At 50.3% G+C, this 21,905-nt stretch overlaps 10 protein-coding genes across 10 annotated transcripts; 2 read left to right on the top strand and 8 right to left on the bottom strand.

The window, feature by feature from the left end:
- Nucleotides 1-608: 608 nt before the first annotated feature.
- Nucleotides 609-845, bottom strand: PtrM4_138680 (uncharacterized protein; the record flags this gene model as incomplete). The annotated part of the gene is made up of 1 exon (XM_066109392.1): nucleotides 609-845. One exon carries the CDS (start codon nucleotides 843-845, stop codon nucleotides 609-611), a length of 237 nt encoding a protein of 78 aa, XP_065960314.1.
- Nucleotides 846-1,709: 864 nt separating this feature from the next.
- PtrM4_138670 (uncharacterized protein) lies at nucleotides 1,710-2,613 on the bottom strand (the record flags this gene model as incomplete). Its single annotated transcript, XM_001938088.2, has 2 exons — nucleotides 1,710-2,311; nucleotides 2,370-2,613. The coding sequence occupies 2 exons, from the start codon at nucleotides 2,611-2,613 to the stop codon at nucleotides 1,710-1,712; spliced, it is 846 nt and encodes a 281-aa protein (XP_001938123.2).
- Nucleotides 2,614-3,788: 1,175 nt separating this feature from the next.
- Nucleotides 3,789-5,309, bottom strand: PtrM4_138660 (EPT1, sn-1,2-diacylglycerol ethanolamine- and cholinephosphotransferase; the record flags this gene model as incomplete). The annotated part of the gene is made up of 6 exons (XM_001938089.1): nucleotides 3,789-4,492; nucleotides 4,540-4,721; nucleotides 4,774-4,851; nucleotides 4,904-5,073; nucleotides 5,124-5,233; nucleotides 5,294-5,309. 6 exons carry the CDS (start codon nucleotides 5,307-5,309, stop codon nucleotides 3,789-3,791), a joined length of 1,260 nt encoding a protein of 419 aa, XP_001938124.1.
- Nucleotides 5,310-6,140: 831 nt separating this feature from the next.
- PtrM4_138650 (Phox proteiny (PX) domain protein) lies at nucleotides 6,141-7,693 on the bottom strand (the record flags this gene model as incomplete). The annotated part of the gene is made up of 2 exons (XM_066109391.1): nucleotides 6,141-7,289; nucleotides 7,355-7,693. 2 exons carry the CDS (start codon nucleotides 7,691-7,693, stop codon nucleotides 6,141-6,143), a joined length of 1,488 nt encoding a protein of 495 aa, XP_065960313.1.
- Nucleotides 7,694-7,981: 288 nt separating this feature from the next.
- On the bottom strand, nucleotides 7,982-8,838 carry PtrM4_138640 (Adk, Adenylate kinase and related kinase; the record flags this gene model as incomplete). Its single annotated transcript, XM_001938091.2, has 2 exons — nucleotides 7,982-8,619; nucleotides 8,673-8,838. The coding sequence occupies 2 exons, from the start codon at nucleotides 8,836-8,838 to the stop codon at nucleotides 7,982-7,984; spliced, it is 804 nt and encodes a 267-aa protein (XP_001938126.1).
- A 900-nt stretch (nucleotides 8,839-9,738) lies between these two features.
- PtrM4_138630 (LETM1 multi-domain protein) lies at nucleotides 9,739-11,469 on the top strand (the record flags this gene model as incomplete). Its single annotated transcript, XM_001938092.1, has 2 exons — nucleotides 9,739-10,305; nucleotides 10,354-11,469. 2 exons carry the CDS (start codon nucleotides 9,739-9,741, stop codon nucleotides 11,467-11,469), a joined length of 1,683 nt encoding a protein of 560 aa, XP_001938127.1.
- A 467-nt stretch (nucleotides 11,470-11,936) lies between these two features.
- Nucleotides 11,937-12,466, top strand: PtrM4_138620 (uncharacterized protein; the record flags this gene model as incomplete). The annotated part of the gene is made up of 3 exons (XM_001938093.1): nucleotides 11,937-12,056; nucleotides 12,127-12,255; nucleotides 12,356-12,466. The coding sequence occupies 3 exons, from the start codon at nucleotides 11,937-11,939 to the stop codon at nucleotides 12,464-12,466; spliced, it is 360 nt and encodes a 119-aa protein (XP_001938128.1).
- A 458-nt stretch (nucleotides 12,467-12,924) lies between these two features.
- PtrM4_138610 (PotE, Amino acid transporter) lies at nucleotides 12,925-14,757 on the bottom strand (the record flags this gene model as incomplete). Its single annotated transcript, XM_066109390.1, has 9 exons — nucleotides 12,925-13,167; nucleotides 13,234-13,563; nucleotides 13,619-13,638; nucleotides 13,714-14,094; nucleotides 14,157-14,239; nucleotides 14,293-14,382; nucleotides 14,430-14,453; nucleotides 14,507-14,577; nucleotides 14,638-14,757. The coding sequence occupies 9 exons, from the start codon at nucleotides 14,755-14,757 to the stop codon at nucleotides 12,925-12,927; spliced, it is 1,362 nt and encodes a 453-aa protein (XP_065960312.1).
- Nucleotides 14,758-15,158: 401 nt separating this feature from the next.
- Nucleotides 15,159-16,415, bottom strand: PtrM4_138600 (uncharacterized protein; the record flags this gene model as incomplete). The annotated part of the gene is made up of 5 exons (XM_066109389.1): nucleotides 15,159-15,564; nucleotides 15,617-15,759; nucleotides 15,905-16,033; nucleotides 16,063-16,191; nucleotides 16,248-16,415. 5 exons carry the CDS (start codon nucleotides 16,413-16,415, stop codon nucleotides 15,159-15,161), a joined length of 975 nt encoding a protein of 324 aa, XP_065960311.1.
- A 4,160-nt stretch (nucleotides 16,416-20,575) lies between these two features.
- On the bottom strand, nucleotides 20,576-21,826 carry PtrM4_138590 (uncharacterized protein; the record flags this gene model as incomplete). The annotated part of the gene is made up of 1 exon (XM_066109388.1): nucleotides 20,576-21,826. The coding sequence occupies one exon, from the start codon at nucleotides 21,824-21,826 to the stop codon at nucleotides 20,576-20,578; it is 1,251 nt and encodes a 416-aa protein (XP_065960310.1).
- Between the last annotated feature and the right edge of the window lie 79 nt (nucleotides 21,827-21,905).

Genomic DNA, 21,905 nt, shown 5'->3' with positions numbered 1-21,905 from the left:
CATTCTTCCTGTTGATTGAAATCAAGATCCCTGGGTTTCCATAGCATTCCCGTTGGGCTTAAAGTCTACTTGCGTACGTACATGTGTTTAAGAAACTATGTGCTAAAATTGTGATAAAAAGAAGCAACAGCCATGTGTATGTGGTCTTGTTTCAAAAGACGAAGAGGACGAACATATGATTACCTGTCCGAGTGCGTTGTCTTCGGTATGCGTGACAACCTCCCGAATGCATGAAATATTCGGGCCGATATTATCAATCTCCCACTTAGGTACTCTTCCCAGTACAGCATGATAGCATTACTCCGCACTTGAAGAACAGACATACAGAGAAACAACTCATGAGTCTTTGGTGGAAATCAATTTCATTACGCGCGTTGCCAAAAAATTATACATGAGGCCATGTTCAACCTCGGTAGATGCGGGGTAACAACATCGATTGCTTATACCCCACACCAACCATGGAAGCTACCCCTCCCTCCGTCTTTCATCAGCGATGATACAACCTCCCTAATCCCCAGTCGTATACCGCACCCCATTATCGGTCCATACAAGGTGCAGTGTAAGCGTTCAGTCCACTGCATCTCCCTGCCTTCCGTCTCTTTCCATATCTAACCCCTTCCAACAACCGCGCCGTTGACAACAATAGGCTGGGCGTTCGTAAAATTCGCCACGTCCGCCATAACCTCCTTGGTCCTCTCATCCTGTGCCGCCGCGGCAAAAGAATCCGCGCTCTCATAGTCCATGACAGTGATGAAGGCGTACGGGCTGCCGCTCTCGGCGCTGGTTTCGACAACCGAGTAGGACTTGAGGCCGTGTTTGCTCCAGACGGATTTGACAAGCTCCATGTGGGTGGATAGGTAGTAGTCCTTGTTGAAGGTGAGGGTGGGAGTGCGGGGGTAGAGGACGAGGACTTGAGACATGTTGGGTGGTGGTGGTGGTGGTGGTGTGTTGAGAAGATGGATGAGGTTGGTATTTGGGTTGGTGTGATAGGATGTGATACAATTGATTGATTGCTTGATGATTGAATAGAGACGTGGGAATACCAGCGTGGCTTTATACCTAGGTTCACATCTGAGGTACGGGTGAACTTACGTATGTACCCCACTTCACTGAAGCTTGTAAATCCGCCGGCCCCAGACCAATACAACGTATAGTCCGTACACCCACCATAGGATATAATCCGAACCATATTATTACCTGGGTATTATAATAATACATAGGTACCCTGGCATACCCGGCGACAACTACGATCAAACTACTGTAACCTTAGTTGGCATATAAAAACTGTTTTCTTTTCGTTACTTCCTCAGATACCAAAACGTCTCGTGTAAGTATTCTGATGAGCAGGTACTACCATATACAATCATCCGAGGTGATTCGTTGCCCGAGGACGCCTCGGCCTATATTCCTATGTTCCGGGCTTTTTCGGCCGCGGTACTTTTTACAAGAGGTTTGGATGATCTTTACTTTAAGTTTTGGCCGGATGTCCCCGGATGGTCGTTGGGGATCTTGGCACGGAAGACATCGACAACACCAACATCAACAATGACTAAGTACTGCGTTTACTCCAGCCCAAAGATATCCCAGATCTTGCATGCATACCACAAAAAAATTTGGATTGAAGTCACCATTCTGGTGACGTTCTCTCAAAACCCCTAGTCTATACCCATCCCCAAGCCTTCCTACCCTACACACCACCACCTCCTCCCCTATGCACCCGCCCTCCTCCTCTTACCCTTTGCAATCAAACTCCCCATCTCAACAATCGTAGTCCCTGCCCCAGGTTTTGCATCCGCCTTCGGAAAACACGCAAAAGGCAGCGGCACATCATTCCTCAACCCGCCTATGCTCACATCCACCCACGTACAACCACCCTCGTAACACTCGGCCTTCGCCCAGACATAGGCCATACTCTCCACGCCCTTCAACTTGATTCCAAACACTGTATGCCGCTCTGTCACAATCCTCGTCTGTCCTCTACTTCCCAGTTCATTCGCAGCGCCCGGAGTATGTGCGATTATCTTTTCTAGCGCAACACTAGTCCGTTGCGCCACACACGCATCTTCAATGACCAGGCCGCCTGTGCCTGAAGTTGCGTGCTTGGGTGGTAGGATGGAGTTTGTAACACGACCGTTTTCTTCGTGGGTGCAGTCTGTGAGTTTGAATCTGAGCGCTGGATCGACACCGATTTTTGCGGGGGCGCCTGCGAGGTGTGAAGGGCTGCAGGTGATGGCGATGGTGCAGGAGTAGCCAGATTCGAAGAAGAGTTGGAGCGAGGGGAAGAAGGTGTTCATGGTCCAGTATGTGATTTCTGTGGGTGTGTTAGTGTGGTGATCTGCCTTTCGAGTGTGGTGTTGGTGTAGACTTACTTTGATTGATCAACGCACTGGCTGTGGCTTTCTGGTCGAGGTACGACTTGTACGCCAGCGATGCGTCTTTCGGTATGAATTCACCGGGCTTTACAGTCCCCACCGTTGTTGCATCCGAGCCTCTGGTTTCGTCATCTTGCTTTAGGTATTCCGCGAGTTCGTCCTTGGTGCACTGGTCTGTGTCAAATCCACGCCGGTCTGTTTCTTGGAAGAGGCTTTGGGCGGAACATTGATAGTAGCTCATAAGGTGTTGCTAAAAGCGTTAGCATACAGTGGCCGGGAAGTTGTATGCGTATCGGACCCTGTCACGGCAGGATATTGTGGGAATTACTGCAGGCCGCGCGCACACAAGTCAACCAATCGGGATCTGGGGAGACAGGGACAAAAGAATTTGGTTCAGGTTAAGTTTGGGTCTTGTGATTGGAACAGAGATAATGTACAGCTCGAGAAAGAGAAAGGAAGTGAGTAAAACAGGCTTGCAAAGTGATGGACTATGTAATAGACAGAAGTGTGCGTTTGCTAAGATTGTGCGAAACGGCCACTCCTACATGATATATACGTACAAGACAAATTTCACTTCGAGTGAGAAAAGTGACGTTGGCGAACGTGAAGCGACCCAAAGTAATAGAAGGTCACGACTAGACCCTTGTCGAAAACCTCGGGAATGAGAACTGCACTAATGAATGATTTCGACGTGGTTGATAGAATCAATGCACATGAAGCGCATATGTAGCCCACAAGCAGAGCAAGTGTATGTGCAAGATGCGCCCGCTTGCACACCGACATGGGACAGTCGAAGGTAAGAGACAACACAGAGAAGCGGTAGAAAACAGCACAAGGAAAGAGTAATAGAGCACGCGCGGATATCAAGAAAGCAGCACACCTAAGCGGTCAAACTCGGAAGGCAACCACGCACGCAGTTGCCCTGGTTCCATTGTTGAAAATCTGGAGCCACGCTCTACATCTATGCTATGTATGATATGCCCGATCAAAAGTCGATCGGCCATGTTCAAATCTCCCTCCCGACAGAAAACTTTGTCAATATCATTGTTGATAACATATTAAAAATATTCTATGCAAAAGAATAGGTAAGCGATGACGAGAAGAGAAGAGAAAAGAACAAGATGAAGAAGAAGCAAATTACGAGAACAGTTCCAGACTATTGAGGTCCCTGCGTGCTCTCTCTTTCTCTAAATCTTCTCTCATGATTAAAAGTTATAATAGTTAGGGGTGTGTATCCTGAATGTCGTCATTAGGTCTAATCTGGTCTCGTCACGAAGCCTTGATCGTCAAAAGGTGCTGCGTTCAAACGCAGATGCGCTAAACTTGAGGATGTGCCGTGAAGATGTACGGCATAGGAATATAAGTGTCGTTTGTTCCGTTGGTGGTGGCAGTCTGTCTGAATCGGATTGGGTCGCTCTAGTCTGTGCGACCTTTGCCGTCAACGACAACACTGGCCCGTCCATTCTTCTCGGATGTCTTCTTGGGTATCGTAAGGCAGTTGATGCCTAGGTAGTCGCAGATGCTTGTAATCACAAGGTGTGCCCATCGCCCGTAGACAACAGCGGCGAAAACGAAATATGCACGAAGGTACCACAGCTCAAAGTTGGCTGAGATGGGGCCAAAGGTGGTACCGGGAATGGTGAAGTAGGGATGGTTGACGAGTAGAGCACCTCCAATCATGGGCGCAAGCATAACGGTCCAGTAGGGGAAGGCCTGGTGGGTAAGATGTGCCAGGATGATCTTTGTGGTCATTCTTCCAAAGACCAGCGACATTGTCAGGCAGTACAGGACGAGGTGGTTGTCTTCTAAGAGCTTCGAATATGGTGATCCGAGCCAGGCCATGGTGCAGACGACGAAGATGACCAGGGGTGTCCATTCCTTGAGAAGGGGCAGCAGGGGCAGGTTCTTGGCGCGTCGCGCGCGTGCAACGTTGACGATGCAGGCCGGAAGGTGAGCGACGAAGAAGGTGAACAAGATGATAGGTACCCAGAGTTCTTTCAAGGTAACTTCACCGATCTCCGCCTTGTAAGATGGGAAGTAATTGGCGAGGGGAGTTGACCATATCTCCGGGCCGAAGTAGCCTGACATGCAGATGAACGTGCACGCAAGAATTAGCCCCTCTGGATTGGGTAAGCATGGGTCTCAAAAAGCAACGAGGTCGGCTTACCTGTAGGGCCGTTGAAGTAGCCTAGGTACAAAGTGTGCGTGTGGTATGTTTCCCAAGTGGAGAAGAACATGGGAAGGACTGGAATCAGCGCAGTGAAGGCACCGATCTTAGTAGAGCCATAGCCAACAGCTGCCGTCTCCAGGAGACTTGCCAAGGTGCAGTTAAGGGAGTCAATTCCATGGCTAAGTCGCAATCAGTATTGTGATAGTGGCGCATTGGGCTGTAGTCACGTACTCAAAAAGTTCTCCCAGCGGGCTCGATGTGCCGGTGCGACGCGCTTGCTTTCCGTCGACGTTGTCCATGGTGGAGTACCTGGAAAGATATCAGCGCAGTACTAGAGCTGGTGTAACGCGACACTTCTTACATCCACATGCCAAATGCGAAGCTGTAGTATACCCATGAGGGGGCTGGTCCGACCAAATCTGGGATGTATAGCTCTAGCAGCACGACGTTTCCCAGGATGAAGAAAAAGCCTAATAATGTGACGAGGTTCGGGGCCAGCCATAAGGGTAGGAGTTCGACGAAGCCATTCCACTGTGCACATGTTAGATGGCGTTGCGGTCGCGTGCATGAAGGAGTCGTACGTAATGCTTCAGGATGTAGCGGGAGATGAAGGATTTATCGACGCTCGAGTATTTGTAGGTTCTCAGATGCTGCAGCGCATCTTCGGAGACGCACTCATGCCTTTTTGTTTCTAAGCAATAAATTCTGGTTAGCAAAATGGGTAGAATGAGCGCTCAAAGGGGCTGCGTACCTTTGCTCGGAGGCATGGTTGTGGGTGTTGTGACAGGGAGTGGTAGAGACATGAGTTTGGCGGGGTAGAATTAGGTTATATATCATATATCGTCGAGCATGTAATGAAGCGGGGAATCTGCGCTGCAGGAGCCGCCTGTCTCTTGTGGGATGGGATGTCTTTGGTTGCGGCCGGCGGGCGTCAAACTTCTAAAGGGACGGGTCCGGCGGCTCGGTAGATGGTTGCTAGGATGTTAGCCCGCAAGCCTGCCAGGGGTTTGGAAATTGCACGTCATCGCTCCAATCGCTCTCGCACGTGAAAGCCCGTTACATGGCCTCCAAGCTTGCGCCGTTGTTGTGCGCCATCAAGTTGCTTTTCCATTGCCACTACAGTCAGCTGTCTCCCTACTGTAAACCCTTCATTTCTTCACCAGTAGGGGGGTCAGATAGATTTCTACCCCTGACCCGCCGTGCTTCTCGCGCTGCCAAGCCCTGGAGGCCCCCATCTAAAGCCCGTGCTATGGAGCCATGGAGCCTTCGCTACCGCTACCACGACCAACATCCACTACAATCACTCCAACATAGTGTTCCATAGAGGCGTCTTGTTACACATGAATTAGGCATAGGCTAGTGGTGTTGTCGTTACAAATGATGACACTGCCCCAACGCCACGTCAAATGAGGCTTGTCATGCACCAACGGAACTCGCTCACCATGTTTGACAATCAAGCGTCAAATCTCCCCTGATCAATCTGTCCTCCATAGGGACGAACCATCTAGCTCAGCGTCGTCTCTCCAACCAGTTGGTAGACCAGCCAGAAGGACTGCTGTCTCAAATCCCGTGGGGGTGGCTTCTTTCTGAACATAACTCTACGATGCTGCAGCCGCTTTTCGCTGGTCCTCTTCTTTCCGCATATCCTCCAAGAACTTCTCCCATGTCTCAATCGTCCCCTGGAAGAATTCCACATGTGCGTCGGCTAGATCACCGAGGGTATCCTTGAATTCAATGGCTTTGATGCGCTCAAAGTCGGCAACTTCCTTGACCGTGTGCTCGTCGAATGCCTCACTGGCCTTCTTTGACATCTCCACTTCGCCCGTGAGACGTTCAATCTCCACCTCCAATTTACGGACGCGTTGCCGACGCGCTTGATCGTGGTCGATACCCCGGAAATCCTCCACTTTGGAGCGAAGAAATCCGGAGGCGCCCATTCCGGAACCTGTTGCGCTGGCCAGCGAATCGCGGTCAGCAGCAGATTTGGCTAGATATTCGCTCAGTTGCTCAAAGTCGAGCTGTTTGGCCTCTCGTGTTCGCAGAAGAGTCTTGACGGCCTGGATATAGGCGTCCATGTCTCGAAGACTGGTCAAATAATTCTGGTCCGTGTGATCACGAATAGATTTGAAACCCTGTGAGGTGGTATTGACAGAAGCAGCGAAAGATGTGAGGTTGCCTTCTACAGCAGGTTCCATGGTTGTCAGTTTCTGACACTGAGTCGCCAGATCAGCATAATCAGTTTCTAGGTCACCCTGCCGCCTAGCGACCTTGACAGTAACCTTCTCGACGTTGTTCAGGTCCTCGCTCAGCTTGTTGGCTCGCTCACTGACTTCGATGAAGCGCTGGTCTGGCTTGTGTATCTTGGTGAAAGTGTTGACGAACGTATCCGCAATACTGTCCACGAAGCCACCGCCTCCCTGTTCTGACCCGCTTGCGGCTCGTGATGATCGACCCTTCATGTGCTGATTCCAGTCGGCGCTCTCCAAAAAGTTGATGAATAATACCGCTCTCCGAAGTACCGGGTGCAGTGCTATCCGCTTGAGAAAGCGATGCAATGAGTGGGCTCGTCTCTCAGTGAAGTCCGGGCCGAAGCGGTCCCCACGCACATACTCCATCTTGTGCTTGTCGGGTAGCGGCGGGACGGCGCATTGCGGGTATTCCTTGGAGAGCTGTTTCCAGAGGAAGACGAAGTCGGTGAAGCGGCGGCGGACGGAGAATTCGGGTTTTTGGAAAGACTGAAAGTCAGACTACAGGCGGGGCTGAATGTTAGAGCTGTGTGATGGAAACCGAAGCTACTCGTTGGGCTACCAACCTTTGTAATGACTTGGTATGAAACATATTGGTTTTGCGTGCCCGCCAGCTCTTTCAGTGGGTTGCCTACGAACGTCTCTAGGCGCCCTTCGCTGAAGTCGGCAGCCATTGCGCGTCTTCGGACAGCTCCGGGATGGCGGATGAATAGCAGGCGACTCTCTTCGAGCTCACACACGTCGCTTAATTGATCGTACTCGGAATCTTCGTGTATATCGCCAAATAGATACTGAGGGCTTGCTGTCGGCTGTAGTGTTGGTGAGCTCGGGGGTGTGTCGGTGACGTCGATTGAACAGGTGGGATTAGCGCCCAGGCTCTCCTCCGAGCCGCGCTCGCCGTACATGCAGGACGTGGCTTGCGCTTCCTTCAAGCGCGCCGTCATTAGTTGTGATAGCCATGATGTAGGGAGTGTGCTCAGAGGGAAAGAATTAATAGTTTTTACTAAGTGCACCCTGATGGCAAAATACCAATCGATCCAATATCTACAGTGAATGAGGAACGTGCGACTTGTCCCCAAGACACACGCACATGTCGCCATGTCGTAAGAAATCCCATCTAAACAAGACAAGTACATTGGTATCGTACGTGATGTGATCAAAATGCCATAACCCACGCGAGAGAATACACGACATCAATCAAGGGCGCCAAATCGCCTGCTGAATTCGGCGAAGAGTTTTGGGGAAATCTCGTCGCTGCTGTTCCCGGTCACTGTCCAAAGTACACCAAGCTTATCATAATGCTCGAGAAGCGGCTCGTTGTTTTCGCGAAAACTCTGCAGACGCGCCTTCCATACCTCTGGGTCATCGTCCGCCCGTCGTGTGAGGGGCTCGCCCGTGATGTCATCCTTGCCGTCAACCTTTGGCGCATTGAAGGTGATGTTGTAGACTCGTCCCGACGCTTCGTGCACCCAGCGATTGCATATGCGATCGATGATGATGTCGCTGGGCGTGTTGAGATTGACCACCATATTAATGGGGACAATGTTGTCAAGCTGAATTGCTTGCACAACGGTTCGTGGGAAGCCGTCGAGTATAAAGGAGGCCGCTGGCTTGTTCGAGAAGGTGTAACGCGGGGCCCGCACATCTGAGGGAATCATGACCGAGTCTACGGTATGGTCGGCCGTGTCTAGTGAGCTAAAGTTGAGCGCATATGGACGCAATGCATTGTCTCGTATCCATCCGCGTGTTGTAAGCTCATTGACAATGAGGCGCAAGATCATCGTGTCTGGGACCAATTTACCGGCCTTGATAGTGTGTTCGGCTTGGATGCCTGCATCATGTCAGGATTTTTTTTTCGGCGACGTCAAAAGTCTAGTCGCATACCGAGAGGCGTCCGCTCCCTCACGTTCTTCCTCAGCAGATCGCCAGAACTGATTGCCGATAGTTCGGAGAATTTCTTCATCAAGCGCTCCGTCTGGGTACCCTTCCCGACACCTGGTGCGCCCACCAGTATGATGCGGGCCGCCTTTGCTAACCGTCCAATCGTCATTATGGTGATGGGGTGATGTGGATATAGGCGCAAATGGCTGGAGTCTGTTGGCTACTATGTATACTAGGAATATGGAATGGGAGTGAGTGAGGCTCGAGGGCTTCGCCGCAGTCTCGTTGGTATTAAAAAATATCCATGGCGAAAGTCGTGTCAAATTGTAGGTGGTAGCGAACCGAGGGCTAGAAAGAAGTAGTGGAAACACGAAGCACGCGGTACGGCGAAACTCGGTTCAGAGGAAAGAAGAGCGACGACCGGGGCCGGCGTGGAGAGGTGAGGGGAACGGGTCAGAATTCAAGGGTATTTCGTAAGCCGCGTACCGGGGCGCACAATTTGGTGCTGACATCGGGATCGGGTCGGTTTGCCAGGGCCTCGGTCATGCATACATCACGGGACGCTCGAATCATGGAAGCCATGGCGAAGATGCCCAGTTTAAAAAATTCTAGAACAGTCAGCAGCACGACACCGACATGGGACAAAATGAGCTCGTGCGCGCCCCAGACTGTTGGATTGGACATGGGAACCCGAGACATGATTTCTACTGCCAGAGCTTCTAGCAAGCCTAGACTTAGTCTTGACATGTGCCCGGCTTGTTCCTAGCTGCTGTCAGTATGCGCCTCACTCACAATCGATTATGCGGCCCGTTCGTGGCGACCAGGCCCGGGGCTTAAGATCGCCCGACCACGACTGTCCCTGAAACTACTAGGCCCATGCTAAAGTCCGAAGACGCAACGTCAGCGGAGCCTATTTTCACAAAGCTACATCATCCGCTCCCTTGCTTCCAACCACAATCTCCCACGCCTCCTTTCCCTACTTCGTTTGTTGTTTCTCTTCCAAAACTACTTTAATCATCTGAATATTTATCACTCACTCTCGAAATACCTCGCAATTTCTCCCGGCGCAATGTACGCCGGTCGCACTGCTTCGCGGGCTGCGCCTGCAGTCTTCAGAGCGGGCATCAGGACCAGCACACGCGCCCATCGCCCTATGCTTAGGACCTCACCAGCCATTCGCATCCTCATCCCTTTGCGTGCCCTACAAACCGAGACGACATCTTCAAACGCTGCGCAAAACTACCCACCTCCTGGCTTTGACCCCTCAAAAGCGAGCAAAACACTTCCTAGGCAGGAGCAGAAGACCCAGCAGCAGTCGAAACCGCTGCTCGAGAAAGAGGACACCATTATTCCCAAGTCCGGTGCGACTGCCAACCCCAAGACAGCCGCCCAGGATGTCCAGACAATGACGGAACTGGCGGCGGAGAAGTCTGCGGCCGAGACCAAGGAGGAGAAAAGGGCCATTGCGAAAAAGGAAGAGGCAAAGAAGAAGTTGACTGTCTGGCAAAAGGTCAAGCACGAGCTGGCTCACTACTGGGACGGAACGAAGCTGCTAGGTTTCGAGATTCGGATCAGTTCCAAGCTGGCTTTGAAGATGGCTGCCGGTTACGAGCTTACTCGGCGAGAGCGTCGACAGGTGTGTATCATAAAGTAGCCGCTCGCAAAACATACTGACCCGCTCTAGTTGCAACGTACAGTACAGGATCTTGCCCGTCTGGTACCCTTCCTACCCTTCGTCATTGTCCCGTTTGCCGAATTGCTGCTCCCTGTAGCACTAAAGCTCTTCCCCAACATGCTTCCCAGCACCTACGAAGGGCAGTCAGCCAAAGACAGCAAAGCTCAAACTCTCCGAGCCACTCGGAAAGACGTCAGCGGTTTCCTCCGCCAGACTCTCAAGGAAACCGGTCTACCCGTCTCTCCCGAGAACGCGCAGACAGCCGAGTTTGCAGAGTTCTTCCGCAAGGTCCGCACAACTGGCGAGAAGCCAACTCCCGAGGAGATTATCAAGGTCTGCAAGATCTTCAAGGATGACCTTACTCTAGACAACTTGTCCAGGCCTCAGCTTGTCTCCATCTGCCGATACATGAACATTACATCTTTCGGTACGGACAACTTCTTGCGCTACCAAGTCCGCGTACGCATGCGCCAGATCAAGCGCGACGACAGAGCCATTGCCTACGAAGGCGTTGAATCACTCTCCGTTCCCGAGCTCCAGACTGCCTGCGCAAGCCGTGGTCTCCGCACCTACGGTGTCTCTCCTGGCCGATTGAGGGACGACCTTACTAGCTGGTTGGATCTCCGCCTAAAACACGGTGTCCCCTCGACTCTCCTTGTGCTTTCCAACGCTTTTGTGTATGCTCAGGGTAAGGAGACTGAGATGACATCTCAAATCGACGCTCTAGAGGCAGTTCTCTCCAGCATTCCTGAGGAGCTCTACCACGAAGTAGATCTTGAGGTCCGCAATGCCGAGGGCGCCGCGACCAACAAGCAACGTCTTGAGGTCCTCAAGGAGCAGCAAGAACTGATCAACGAGGAGAACGAGCAGACAGAGACTGTTGAGAACAAAGCTACTGCGTCGCCTCAAGACCACGAAAACATCGATGAAACCGAGAGGCCCGCAAAGGAGGCACAAGATGCCAAGGAGGCCAAAGCTGTTGAGGAGGGCAAAGAAGCCGAGGCTAGCACCGGAGGCAATGCAGGTGGTAGTGCTGAGCGCGCCGAACAGGACGACCGAGCAAGGACGATGGATGACCCCACGGGCAATGCCGACAAGCCCGCGGAAGCAGCGAAGAAGGATTAAACTAAAGTCAACCAACTAGCTCAACTTCTTATTTTTGTGTAAAACACTACGAACCCCAATCATTGGCGTTCTCAAAGAAGCTGCATAGAAAATACCCGGCCATCATCTTCGAAATGAGGTTATAGAATTGTACATATACGAAAAAAAGCCCTTGTTGCGACTACGAGGCCGTGTATCAATAGCCACAACTTATCTTGGCATCATTCTTCCCATAGATTCGATTTAGTGTTGCTTTCTCCAACTACATTTTGCTTTTCCTTCCAAAGCCGAACTCAAAATACGATATTGACGTCATCGTACCTTGCTCATCCCCGCTAACTGACAAACTACATCACACAACCAGAGAGATAATCCAACAAGCTTTCTGCCAAGTCGATCCCCACGAACTTGGCAGTGAACGGCTTCTCTATCCTCCACAACACCACCACCAGCGAATTCCAGAACTTAGACAAGAAATAAGCAAAACCATGCCCGACCCAGCCCAGATCAGCCGTTCCTTAGGAACCATCCGGACCGAACTCGAATATCTCGCTTCATCCGGTGTCTTGTCGCCTCCACAGTTACAGTCTATCCAAGCTCAGTTGCCTGTACGTCATCCCTCCTGAAAAGAAAACATGATTGTTTTGTATGTTTGATGGGGCTGATGGTAGTGACCAGCAACCAAACGGCCAGCAATCACCCTACATGGATCCAAAGTACGTGGCGGGTGGGAATCAGTTCAATCCTAGTTTGGTGGCGCAGCAGGCGCAGGATCCGAGTCATCCGGCGAATCCGGGACATCCTAAGGTATGTTGTTAATTCGAGGGGAGGGTGTTGATGAATGGATACCTTTTTGGGGGAGAGAGGAAAGGAAGATGGGGGGAGAGGGCTGACGTGTTCTGTTTAGCATCATGAATGGGCGAGCAAATTGGCAATGAAATTTGGGAATGCGGCAGTGTATGGGGCTGGGGCTAAGTTTGGGGCGGATTTGGTTAATGATGCTATGAGGAAGTTTTAAAGAGCGGGAAGGTACTCGCTATTGTTGACCCAAGTCCAGATGAGAATATTATATTTACGACCCCCATATATTCCATCACAAAGAACCCCAGAAATCCGATACATGTACTTTTACCCCATCATATCATTCCCTCATCTCTCTCACAACCCAAACCACCTACAAATCTGACCCACTCCCTTGCCCCCCCAGCCCTCTCCACAGCATCCACGGCATCCACCTCAACAACCGGTCCATGATACGTCTTCCGCGCCCAAACCGCATAATAAATCGCACTCAACAGGGCAATGGCGCCCGTGACAAGAATCGCCCAATTCATATTCGCCGGCGTAACCTTGGCAAAGCTGGGCCAAAAGCTAAAGAAAAACACAAACGACAGATACGAGCACGCAAACGCATTGTTCGCGATGCCCCACACACCGGGGATGCGCCAGGGTCCCCAGGTGGCGCGGACCATGCCGTCAGGAGTTGTAGATGGGGCCTCTGTGTCGAAAGCTTCGCTGGGGGGGTAGGATGGCACCGGTGCAGCGGCGGTAGAGGAGCAGTGAGGAAGTGAGGAGGTACGAGGAGAAGAGGCCGGCGATGGCGACGGAGATTACGCCGTTAAAGGCGGTGGTAGAACCGATGTTTATGAGACCGAGGAGGGAGGCGATGATGCTTGTTAGGGCGACGGCGTAGACGGGGATGGAGGTGCGGTCGCTGACCTGGAAGTGTTGTTAGTATTTTTTACTAAGATTCTTGTTGATTGTTCTGGGGGGTGTATCACGTACCCGGCTCAATGTCCTCCACCCGGGTATTCCCTTATCTCTGGCAAAAGCCCAACAAATTCGCGATGTCGAGGCTGAGAAACCTACGTTGGCACTGATTGTAAGTACCATGACGATGGATGCCATGACAGCTGCGCCGGAACGCGATTGCACTGCGCGGTGGAAGATGGCCATAAAGGGGAACGCGGGATTCTCTTCAAGCACGGCGTCGAGGTCTCCCATGCGGAAGAGAACGGTGAGAATCATGCCGAAGCCTAGGGATCCGTTGATGGCGATGCCGGTCATGATTGAACGAGGAACGATGATTTGGGCGTTCTGGATCTCTTCGGATAACTAAGGGGTGATTTTTTTTAGTGGTGGTGTCTTTGATTTAAGTGGTGGTACTTACATGAATAGGACCATCACCGCCTGCATTCGCAATGTAATCGTTAGGAAAAGATCTTTATCGTCACGTTGAGAAATCAGGTAGAGGTCATGACTTACCAACAAACGCGAAAACACTCCCCATGATGCCAATGCAGAAGCTCAGTCCTTGGGAGTCCCAACCTCCCAGATCCAAAAACGAAGTGAAGATCTCCTGAGCATTGCCCTGAGGCCCGAGCACCAGCAATGGTATTAGGATGGCAAAAAACCCCAGGATGTGCAGTATCAGCAGTGCGCCCTCGAACTTGGGCAGCAGCCATCCAGCAGCCACATTGATGAAGACGCAGAACGCGATGACGGCCCAGTAAAGAAGTGTCACGTGCCAGTTATGAGGGACATAGGTATCTGGTTGACAGAGCATCAGTAGGCCTTGGATAAGACCGCCAGTGAGGAAGGCACCGGAGCCGAGAGAAGCTAACCAGCCGCAGAGAGTGAGCCATCCTGTGCCAAGGTGTTAATTGAGTTTCTGTCGAAGTTTGTACTCTGGGAAGAGGATGTAATACCGGAGATATAACTCAACAGCTTCTGCGATCTTCGTGGCGCGAGCATCGAGACCCAATGGTACTGACCGCCAGATGTGGGTGCCCTTCATCGATTATTGGTCAATGATTCAAGATATGCACTATAGAATGTACTCACATTGAGACAAGCTCACTCAGCACCATGAACACTGATACGGTACCGATCCATACCGTGAGATAGCCATAGATGACACCGGCCGGGCCACCACTACTCCACTCAGCATATGTGGAAATTTTTCGTATAGAAGTGCTTACTTTTGAAACCCCACGAGAAACAAGCTTGAGCGATCATCAGCTACGTGCGCGCGTGACACAATGCGTTGGCGACTTACACAAGAGAGCCCTCCCACGTGATCAGTACCGTACAACTAAAGCCCAAGATCGAGAGGAAACCGAAACGACGCTGTGCAACATTAGCATCTTGATCTGCGCAAGGTCTGGGGTAAGAGGGAAAGAAACAAACCTTCAGCACAGCCTTCTTCCCCAGCTTCGCCAATGCGAGATCATCTTGCCTGTCGGTTGAGCGAGATGGTACAGCATTCAGCTCAATGTCGCTGCTTTTGGAAAGAGACGACGACGCCATTGTTATAGACACAAAAACCTAAAGAACAATTATCGATGAATAGGAAACCTGAGAAAAGGTGCGACGTCAAAAGAGAATAAACAAAAGAAAAAGAGGAACGACTTGCAGCAAAGGCAATAGATGCATAGATGAGGCACCTGCCTGCATAACATGTAACCGAGACGTTGAACATTTGGACCTCCCTGATCCACACATCCTGTGCCCCGGCCGCCCAATTGGGTCACACTATAACGTTCCCGCCCGGGGCAAGCTACTGGAAGAATCTAGGCGCATGGCCAGCCGCGGTACCACATGCGAGGCAAAACGAGCAAAGTGTGCAGGGGTTTTGGAGAAATGAACGCCAAGATTTACAATTGGTGTAACCGTCGCCTACAGCTAGCTGGCTACTATGGATGCACGCTCTACTGCAGTGTCATTGTAGCCGGAACACGAGCCGCCGGCTCGACTTTCACCGCCCAGCTCGTGGATACCTGGATGCTTCTGCTTCTGTTGGGAATGCTCCGAGATCCCCCGGATTGCTCAGAGGGCCCGGATCGCGACATATCCATCAATTGGTATCCTTTGCTATCTTCCTTGGTTGTGTGTTCTCCCCGCCGACGCAAGTCGTCTAGGCGCATAAGACCAGATTCAAATCCTTCCATGAATAGCTTTGTGTATGGTAGACATGTCGTTACAATCGCTAGACATTGTACTATCTGGTTGCAGATGGAGGATCGCCAGTAGCCGAGTGTGAGATCTTCTCTCAGTGCAACGTCTTGGGTTTCTTGGTTGAAGAATCCGAGCTGGATGGCAGCCGCGACAAGTACTCTGTATACATTTGATCAGTGTCTGGAGCAATTCCTGTGGCCTAGCAACTTACAGCAATCTGCATGAGAACAAGGTCATGACCGTTACTTTGCGTTGTCGTTTGACGTGAAGTTGCGCCGTTATGCCGAGTTCTATCGCTACAATTGCGAGTTCCGTGACAATGTTGCATATTGACACAGCGTTCCACCAGGTCGACTGTCTATTTCAGCTCCTATACTTGCGGATATCCCAAAGGGCAACTCACACGATCCAGGCATTGACCGAGCCTCCTATCCCAGGCGCGTGGCGGCCGGCACTCAAATATAGCCACCAGCACAGAGCAAATTAGCCATAGACATACAATGGCTAGGATACCGAAATTTATTTTGCGGTGAAAGGTTGAGGGGGTCAGGTGGTGGACAAATGCCACGACGGCAAGCTTGGAGAAGCCAAGGGACACGATGAGCAGGATCATTGCGGAATATTCACTCTGATCAACGTTAGTACTGAGGAACACACCATTTCGGAAGTGAGGAAACTCGCTTTCAGATTTGACTCAATCTGGTAGTCGCTCAAACTCGCCATCGGTGTCCCAAACCCATAGTGAGCTTGGAGTGACACCGCGGCAGACTGAGCAACGCAAAAGACCTGCGATCCCCGAGTTAGTGTAGGGACTATAGAGTTCAAAATGAGGTTAGACTTACCAAGGATACAAGTACGAACCATGACTCGGTAGTCAACGACCTAAAGACGTAGAACTTTATTGCAGCGTGTGTAAAGAAGGCGAGGAGACTAGTTGCAAGGGTGAACCAAGTGATGATCTGGACAATGGGCGTTCGGTTCAAGTCAGACACGATGACTTGATTCATCATCTTCGATACCCGCCAGGAAGCCTGTTGAGTGGAGACGGAAAACGATCATGATGTAGGGCTGTGGACAAAGCGGCGCGGGAAGCAAAACGCAGGGTGTGCGTATGTACTGGGTACAGAGCCGCCAAAACGGCTCACCTCGTGATGGAAAAGATTACAGGGACACTTTGTGACACCTGCAACCACATGCCTTGGAGCACCAAAATTGGGCGATTTGAGTTTGTCGCGACAGGCATGAAGCGAGTCGTGTACCGGCTAATAGCATTTCAGTTCCCCATGGAACAAGGCAACAATTTCGCATGTTTCGGTTCAAGCCGTCGAATAGACCCTTTGACGCCTAAGCAGTTTTGCGGCGAGGCGTTTTGTTGTGTCTCCGTCGCTGTGGTACCGACCATGTGTTGATGCAGGCGACAAGATGGGGGTGGTCCTGTTGCCCAGCCATGTGCGCCGCCCGTCCACATACAACCGCTCGGATGTAGCGTTTGCCCCAACACCCAATACCTCTTCAACCCCGGATGGCAGGTAAGACAGTAAATTTACCAGCGCTTTAATCTGCAATCTAGACGAAGGTCTGCACGGACTTGGGTGCGAGGCGAGAACCTGATTTTGGCACTAAAACAGTGCCGGGAGCGGTCCGCACCACGTTGGCTAAGGTTCTTGCATCGTCTAGTCGGACGTCTTCCTGTATTTGCATGTCGGCTAATGGATGATATCTGCCTATGGGCGATATGCAGTGCGAGGCTTGTGATGGCGGGGCAACGGATCACGTCATCGCTAGCATCGAGTTCCTCCAACGTTAGTTAACTAGCCCCGAGCATTGGTTCCAAGGTTCATTTACACGACATATCCTGGATCACAACTGTCCGCAGTGTCGTTATGTCTAGCAAACATGATGGTCTCCAATCGGCATCTGGTCCATTACGAAGGTTTGTTCACTGCGCAGAATCACCCAGGTACCGCTCCAGAACGACCCGAAACTATTACAGCGATGCGTCGCCTTTGATCACAGGACCAGATGCAGTGTGCCCGTTCTCTCCACAAATGCCCTTTCATTACAAATCGCAACAGATAAGCTATATTTGTACTTCGACGTACACCTATCAATCGAGATTCAAACCGATTTGCCTTTTAAATCACAGCGGCGCATTCACTTTCACCTGTGTCACGATCGACGAGTATCACTGCGCTGACCTTACAGTCTCCTCTACTGTTCAAATTGTCGACCGTGCTCCCTACTCGACTTGGCTAGATGCGCACTGGGAACGAATGGGAAACAAAGCATATTCTTGGAAGAGGTAAAAATTGAAAAGGGACAGTTCGAGATAACGACGCTCATGACTATAGAAGATACTGGAGGTCCCTATTCTGTGGAAAGACAAGCGAGAAGGTTGCTCTTCGTGCCGGAAGATAAGCATAAACGAGTATTGGATGTACTCCACGAGAGAGCGATGGCGTAGGAGTATAGGAGTTCACGATGAAGTTACGCAACTGGACGAATGCTGAGTTTCTTGTATCTATAGACCTGCACAATCCACCAAACCGATCATAGTCGATAGTCTCCAAGCACGGTAATCGTCGAATTTCTTCCGAAAGATAGTGGTCCATTTCCTCGTTTGGGCATGTGTGGTTAATAGATATCTTTGGATCACTGAATCTCTCGTTGCCCTCTGCTGTGGCCGATTCAATTTCATTCCGGTATAAAAGCCAGGCTGGCGAGATATATTAGCCTTCATCAAGTACTCTTTAGCGATTGATCTATTAAGCCTACCAGGTCTTATCCACGAGGGCAGCAGTACCAGACTCCGCAACAATCAATCGGATCGGCATGATTGATTCCTATCTAGGTTAAAGGCTGCCTAATGAAGTAATTCTTTAACCTATATAGGAATCAATCATGTCAATCGATTGATTGTTGCGGAGTCTGAGCAGTACCACTATATTGAATTATTAGTACACTAGGCACAAAATCATCTACTAAAGTGAATGTTCATACCGAAGCTACACAAGAATAAACAGTAGTTCCATGGGTGCAGAGATCGCCTCCATTAGTTCCCGTACCATCATACACTAATTCCGACCCGTAACCGCATGTATACAGGGGTTGGTCGAAACGGCAGACACCGTTAGTTGTCTCTCTGACACAACTGCCTTCGACTTTGATATGGCTTCTGGGGCCGGCGCATCGGCCTCTCTGTGCTTCGCTAGCTCCTATAGAGAGTAAAATGGCAAGTATCCCGAGTTGCATGGCTTTGATATTGTGTAGGTAACAGATGGGTAGAGAGACAGGATCATCATCGGTGACCCTTCTATATACTCTCGTCTTACCCTTCTACGGTACTACTTCGTAGGTTCGTAGGTTCTCGCATGATCAGCACCGCACAGACTGTAAGCTTACATCACATAGGCGAAAAGCTCGGGCAAATTGATCAGAACGAGCCTATTTTACATGACCCTACGAAGCTGGATGTTATGAGCTCTAGGTAATCAGCTTCTTCGAAAACGGCACAAAGTTCTGCTTGCCAAAATACCTACCTAGTTACATGCATATGAGCCACTCCGAATTGCCGCATGACCTCGAGAGCTTGGGGACGATTGTGCTGGCGTACGTACTGTGCGTGATCCTACAAACGAGGTTGTGCCGAATACGAAATTCAGCCAGTAAGAAAAATACAAAGCCCGTGATATCCCGATGCGCGGGCCGGTGCGAAATGAGACGTTGGATAGTTGGCCCAGCTTTGACACAGTGACATTCGCGACTAGAGCTCTAGATGAGTCTTTTTGCGCTTAGCTTTAATTCATGTTTTTTAGTGTACCTATCTAGAGAAGGGGGGGAGTTGTGACATAACCGTGCAGTTTCCACTAAAGCTTCTAAAATATGTTGCTATCTACTATTGTAACATGAAGAACTATCTAAAATCACGGAGTATATCACAAAAACGAAAAGATCAAAGCCTCTGTTGCCAAACAGAGACAATGTCTGTAGTCATGAACATCGGATAACCACTAAGACACGTACCTTCCATACCAGCATCCATCGCTAATTTACCTCGCTCGTTGTTTGCAATACTGATCTTGGTGTCACTGGATTTACTTCTGACGCATTAAACACAACGACTTTCATTAGAACAATGTAAGTCACGTTGAAGATTGTAACACAACTATGCCGACTATTCCTAGAGTAGTATTAATAAAGATGGCAACTTCGTCGATATACTTTATCCAAAGCAGTATCTGTAGCGAGGGAAGCGTCGTGCACATGAAGATAGAGCAGAAAATGACCCAAAAAATACAAACACGTGCTACTACCGGGTGTTTAATGTCTCCCAAAAGTTCACGAAGAGCGATTTCGTCGGCTCAAAGCCGCCACCAAAACTCCCTAACGCACCACAGTCAGCTTTCCGTTCATCGATGTACTCGTTCTGTCGAGGACGACACCTGTTATTCTGTATGCGACTTCAATGCTCCCCGCCGTTCTAAACACCACATCGCGCTTTGCTGCGACGCCAGATGCCACGAAGGTAACCATAGGGACTGCCAGACCAATGGCACATAATCCAGTGCGCTTCCCGACGGGCTTTGGTTCGCAAGTAGCCTTGCTGCGAAGCTACTGAGCGCCACCCGGGCGCCATAAAATACTTGACATACTAGGGGGGAATGCTCACTGTAGTCGCCAGACACGCCAATTAGGCGTCGATTATTTTATGACACACAGGTGGCGCGAAAAATTGAGGGATAGGGATATTAGAGAGGTGAAGGGATGTGGGATGTTAAGACTAAGAAGTAGATAGAGAAGGAAAGGTGAGTGAAGGATGACCTCAATGGCACATAATCCAGCACGCTTACTACGAGAGTTCTTCTCACGTCAGGATCAACACAGAATCATAAGTCAAAAAAATCGAAACATGGATCATTCATTCATGATGTGATAGAAAAGGCTGAATCTAATCAAGATACTGGAACGTGTGAGAGCAAGCATCCCGTAACCCGCCTATTAAGTCCCTGAAATAAACCGAGGATGTACCCGTATACCTCTAGTAAATGCCCCATTTGACACCCTGCTGTTTGATGTTGCCGTTACATGGCATGTTACCCTTCGCCCCGACCTTACCGCCACTCCCGAATCGCTTAACAGCGTCGTTCATGATATCAATGACATCTTGGCCTCAGACCGCGAAATCTGTATTGCCGTTCTGTTCGGTTGCTTCGACACCGAAAGAACAAGAGCCGAACGACGCAATCTTCCGTTGGTTCTTCCCGATCACCTGTGTGGTCCAAGTAGTGCTGGCGTCGCCCTCGATATTCTCAATGATCTCCAGGCAGTCTGCAACATTGGAGGATGCATCACTTGACTGATCCTCAAAGGTTGAATCACCGCACGAGTTAATTCCAGGCGGGTTATCACAAGGGTAGTTATCGCTGGAGCCAGGCTTACTGCTGTCCCAAGATTGGAATGCTTGTGCAGGAATGCAGACAGGAAGGCGCACGTATCTAGGAGTTGTGACATCCATGCTGAGTAAGTCATCGATTGTAAGCTTGTCTTTGACGTCTGGTAAACCGCCGCCGTTGACTTTGCCATTCTGCTTCCAGGTGCGGACGGAGCCGTTGATGAGATCCTCTTTTGTGACGCCCGCAAAGATGTTTCCGTCGAGCAAACTGAGACCTGAGAGAGCTGAAAACTTTTCCTCTCTACAATCCCATTTACTCGGAAAATCCGTAATTGTGGCACATGGACAATCCCGGGACTGTCCATGCGGTTCGACTAGATAATACATCGTGTCTTCAATGCACGCGCCGGTGGCTTCCATGGTTATGTCGCTCAGGTACTTTCTTAGCGGCTTGTCTTCGCCACAACCGTAGCCAGAGTCTATGACAAAGGGGTATGTGTTGGAAATGCGCCAGAGTTGAGGAATGGAATACTGGAATATGGTCTTGCCAATGTGAGCTCGTAGGTCGGCTTCACCAGTATCTTGGGGTGTGTTTCCCTCAGATTTACCCTCTATAAGTTTCCCGTCGGATATCGCGTTCCATAAAATGTCGGTAGATGCATCAGTACCGTCAAAGAGGTCATGAACAGCAAAACCAGTGATGTTGGCCCAGCCGTCGATAGTCTGGCCCATAGCGTTTGAGAAACTGGCTTGCTTCTCCGGTGTCCACCTAGAATTACTCTGATCTGGTTTCAAGTCTTTCGCAATGGTGGTGCTTTGTCCAATAAGATTAACGGTAGCCTCCTTCGCGTTGTCGAAAGCAGCATCACTAGCCCGGATGAAATAAGGCAATGTCTTCAATAAATTGTTGAAGAAAGGCCCAGCGACTGAGAGTGTCCCAAGAGTCAGAAGATCAATGACAAGTAGGAGCTGTTTGTCGTCTGTTTCTTCCGGAATTGGGGCAAACTTGTTCTCTAGGTCAACAAGCATAGTGCTAATAGTTGAGGCAACTCTGAAGAGAGCATCGTGATATTCCCGGTACAGTTGATGAATCTATACTAATGAGTTC

Source organism: Pyrenophora tritici-repentis, chromosome 8 (genome assembly GCF_003171515.1).
Source record: "Pyrenophora tritici-repentis strain M4 chromosome 8, whole genome shotgun sequence".
Taxonomy (NCBI): Eukaryota; Fungi; Ascomycota; class Dothideomycetes; order Pleosporales; family Pleosporaceae; genus Pyrenophora; species Pyrenophora tritici-repentis.
The sequence above is the reverse complement of the archived record's forward strand: the minus strand, read 5'-3'. Positions and strand labels throughout refer to the sequence as shown.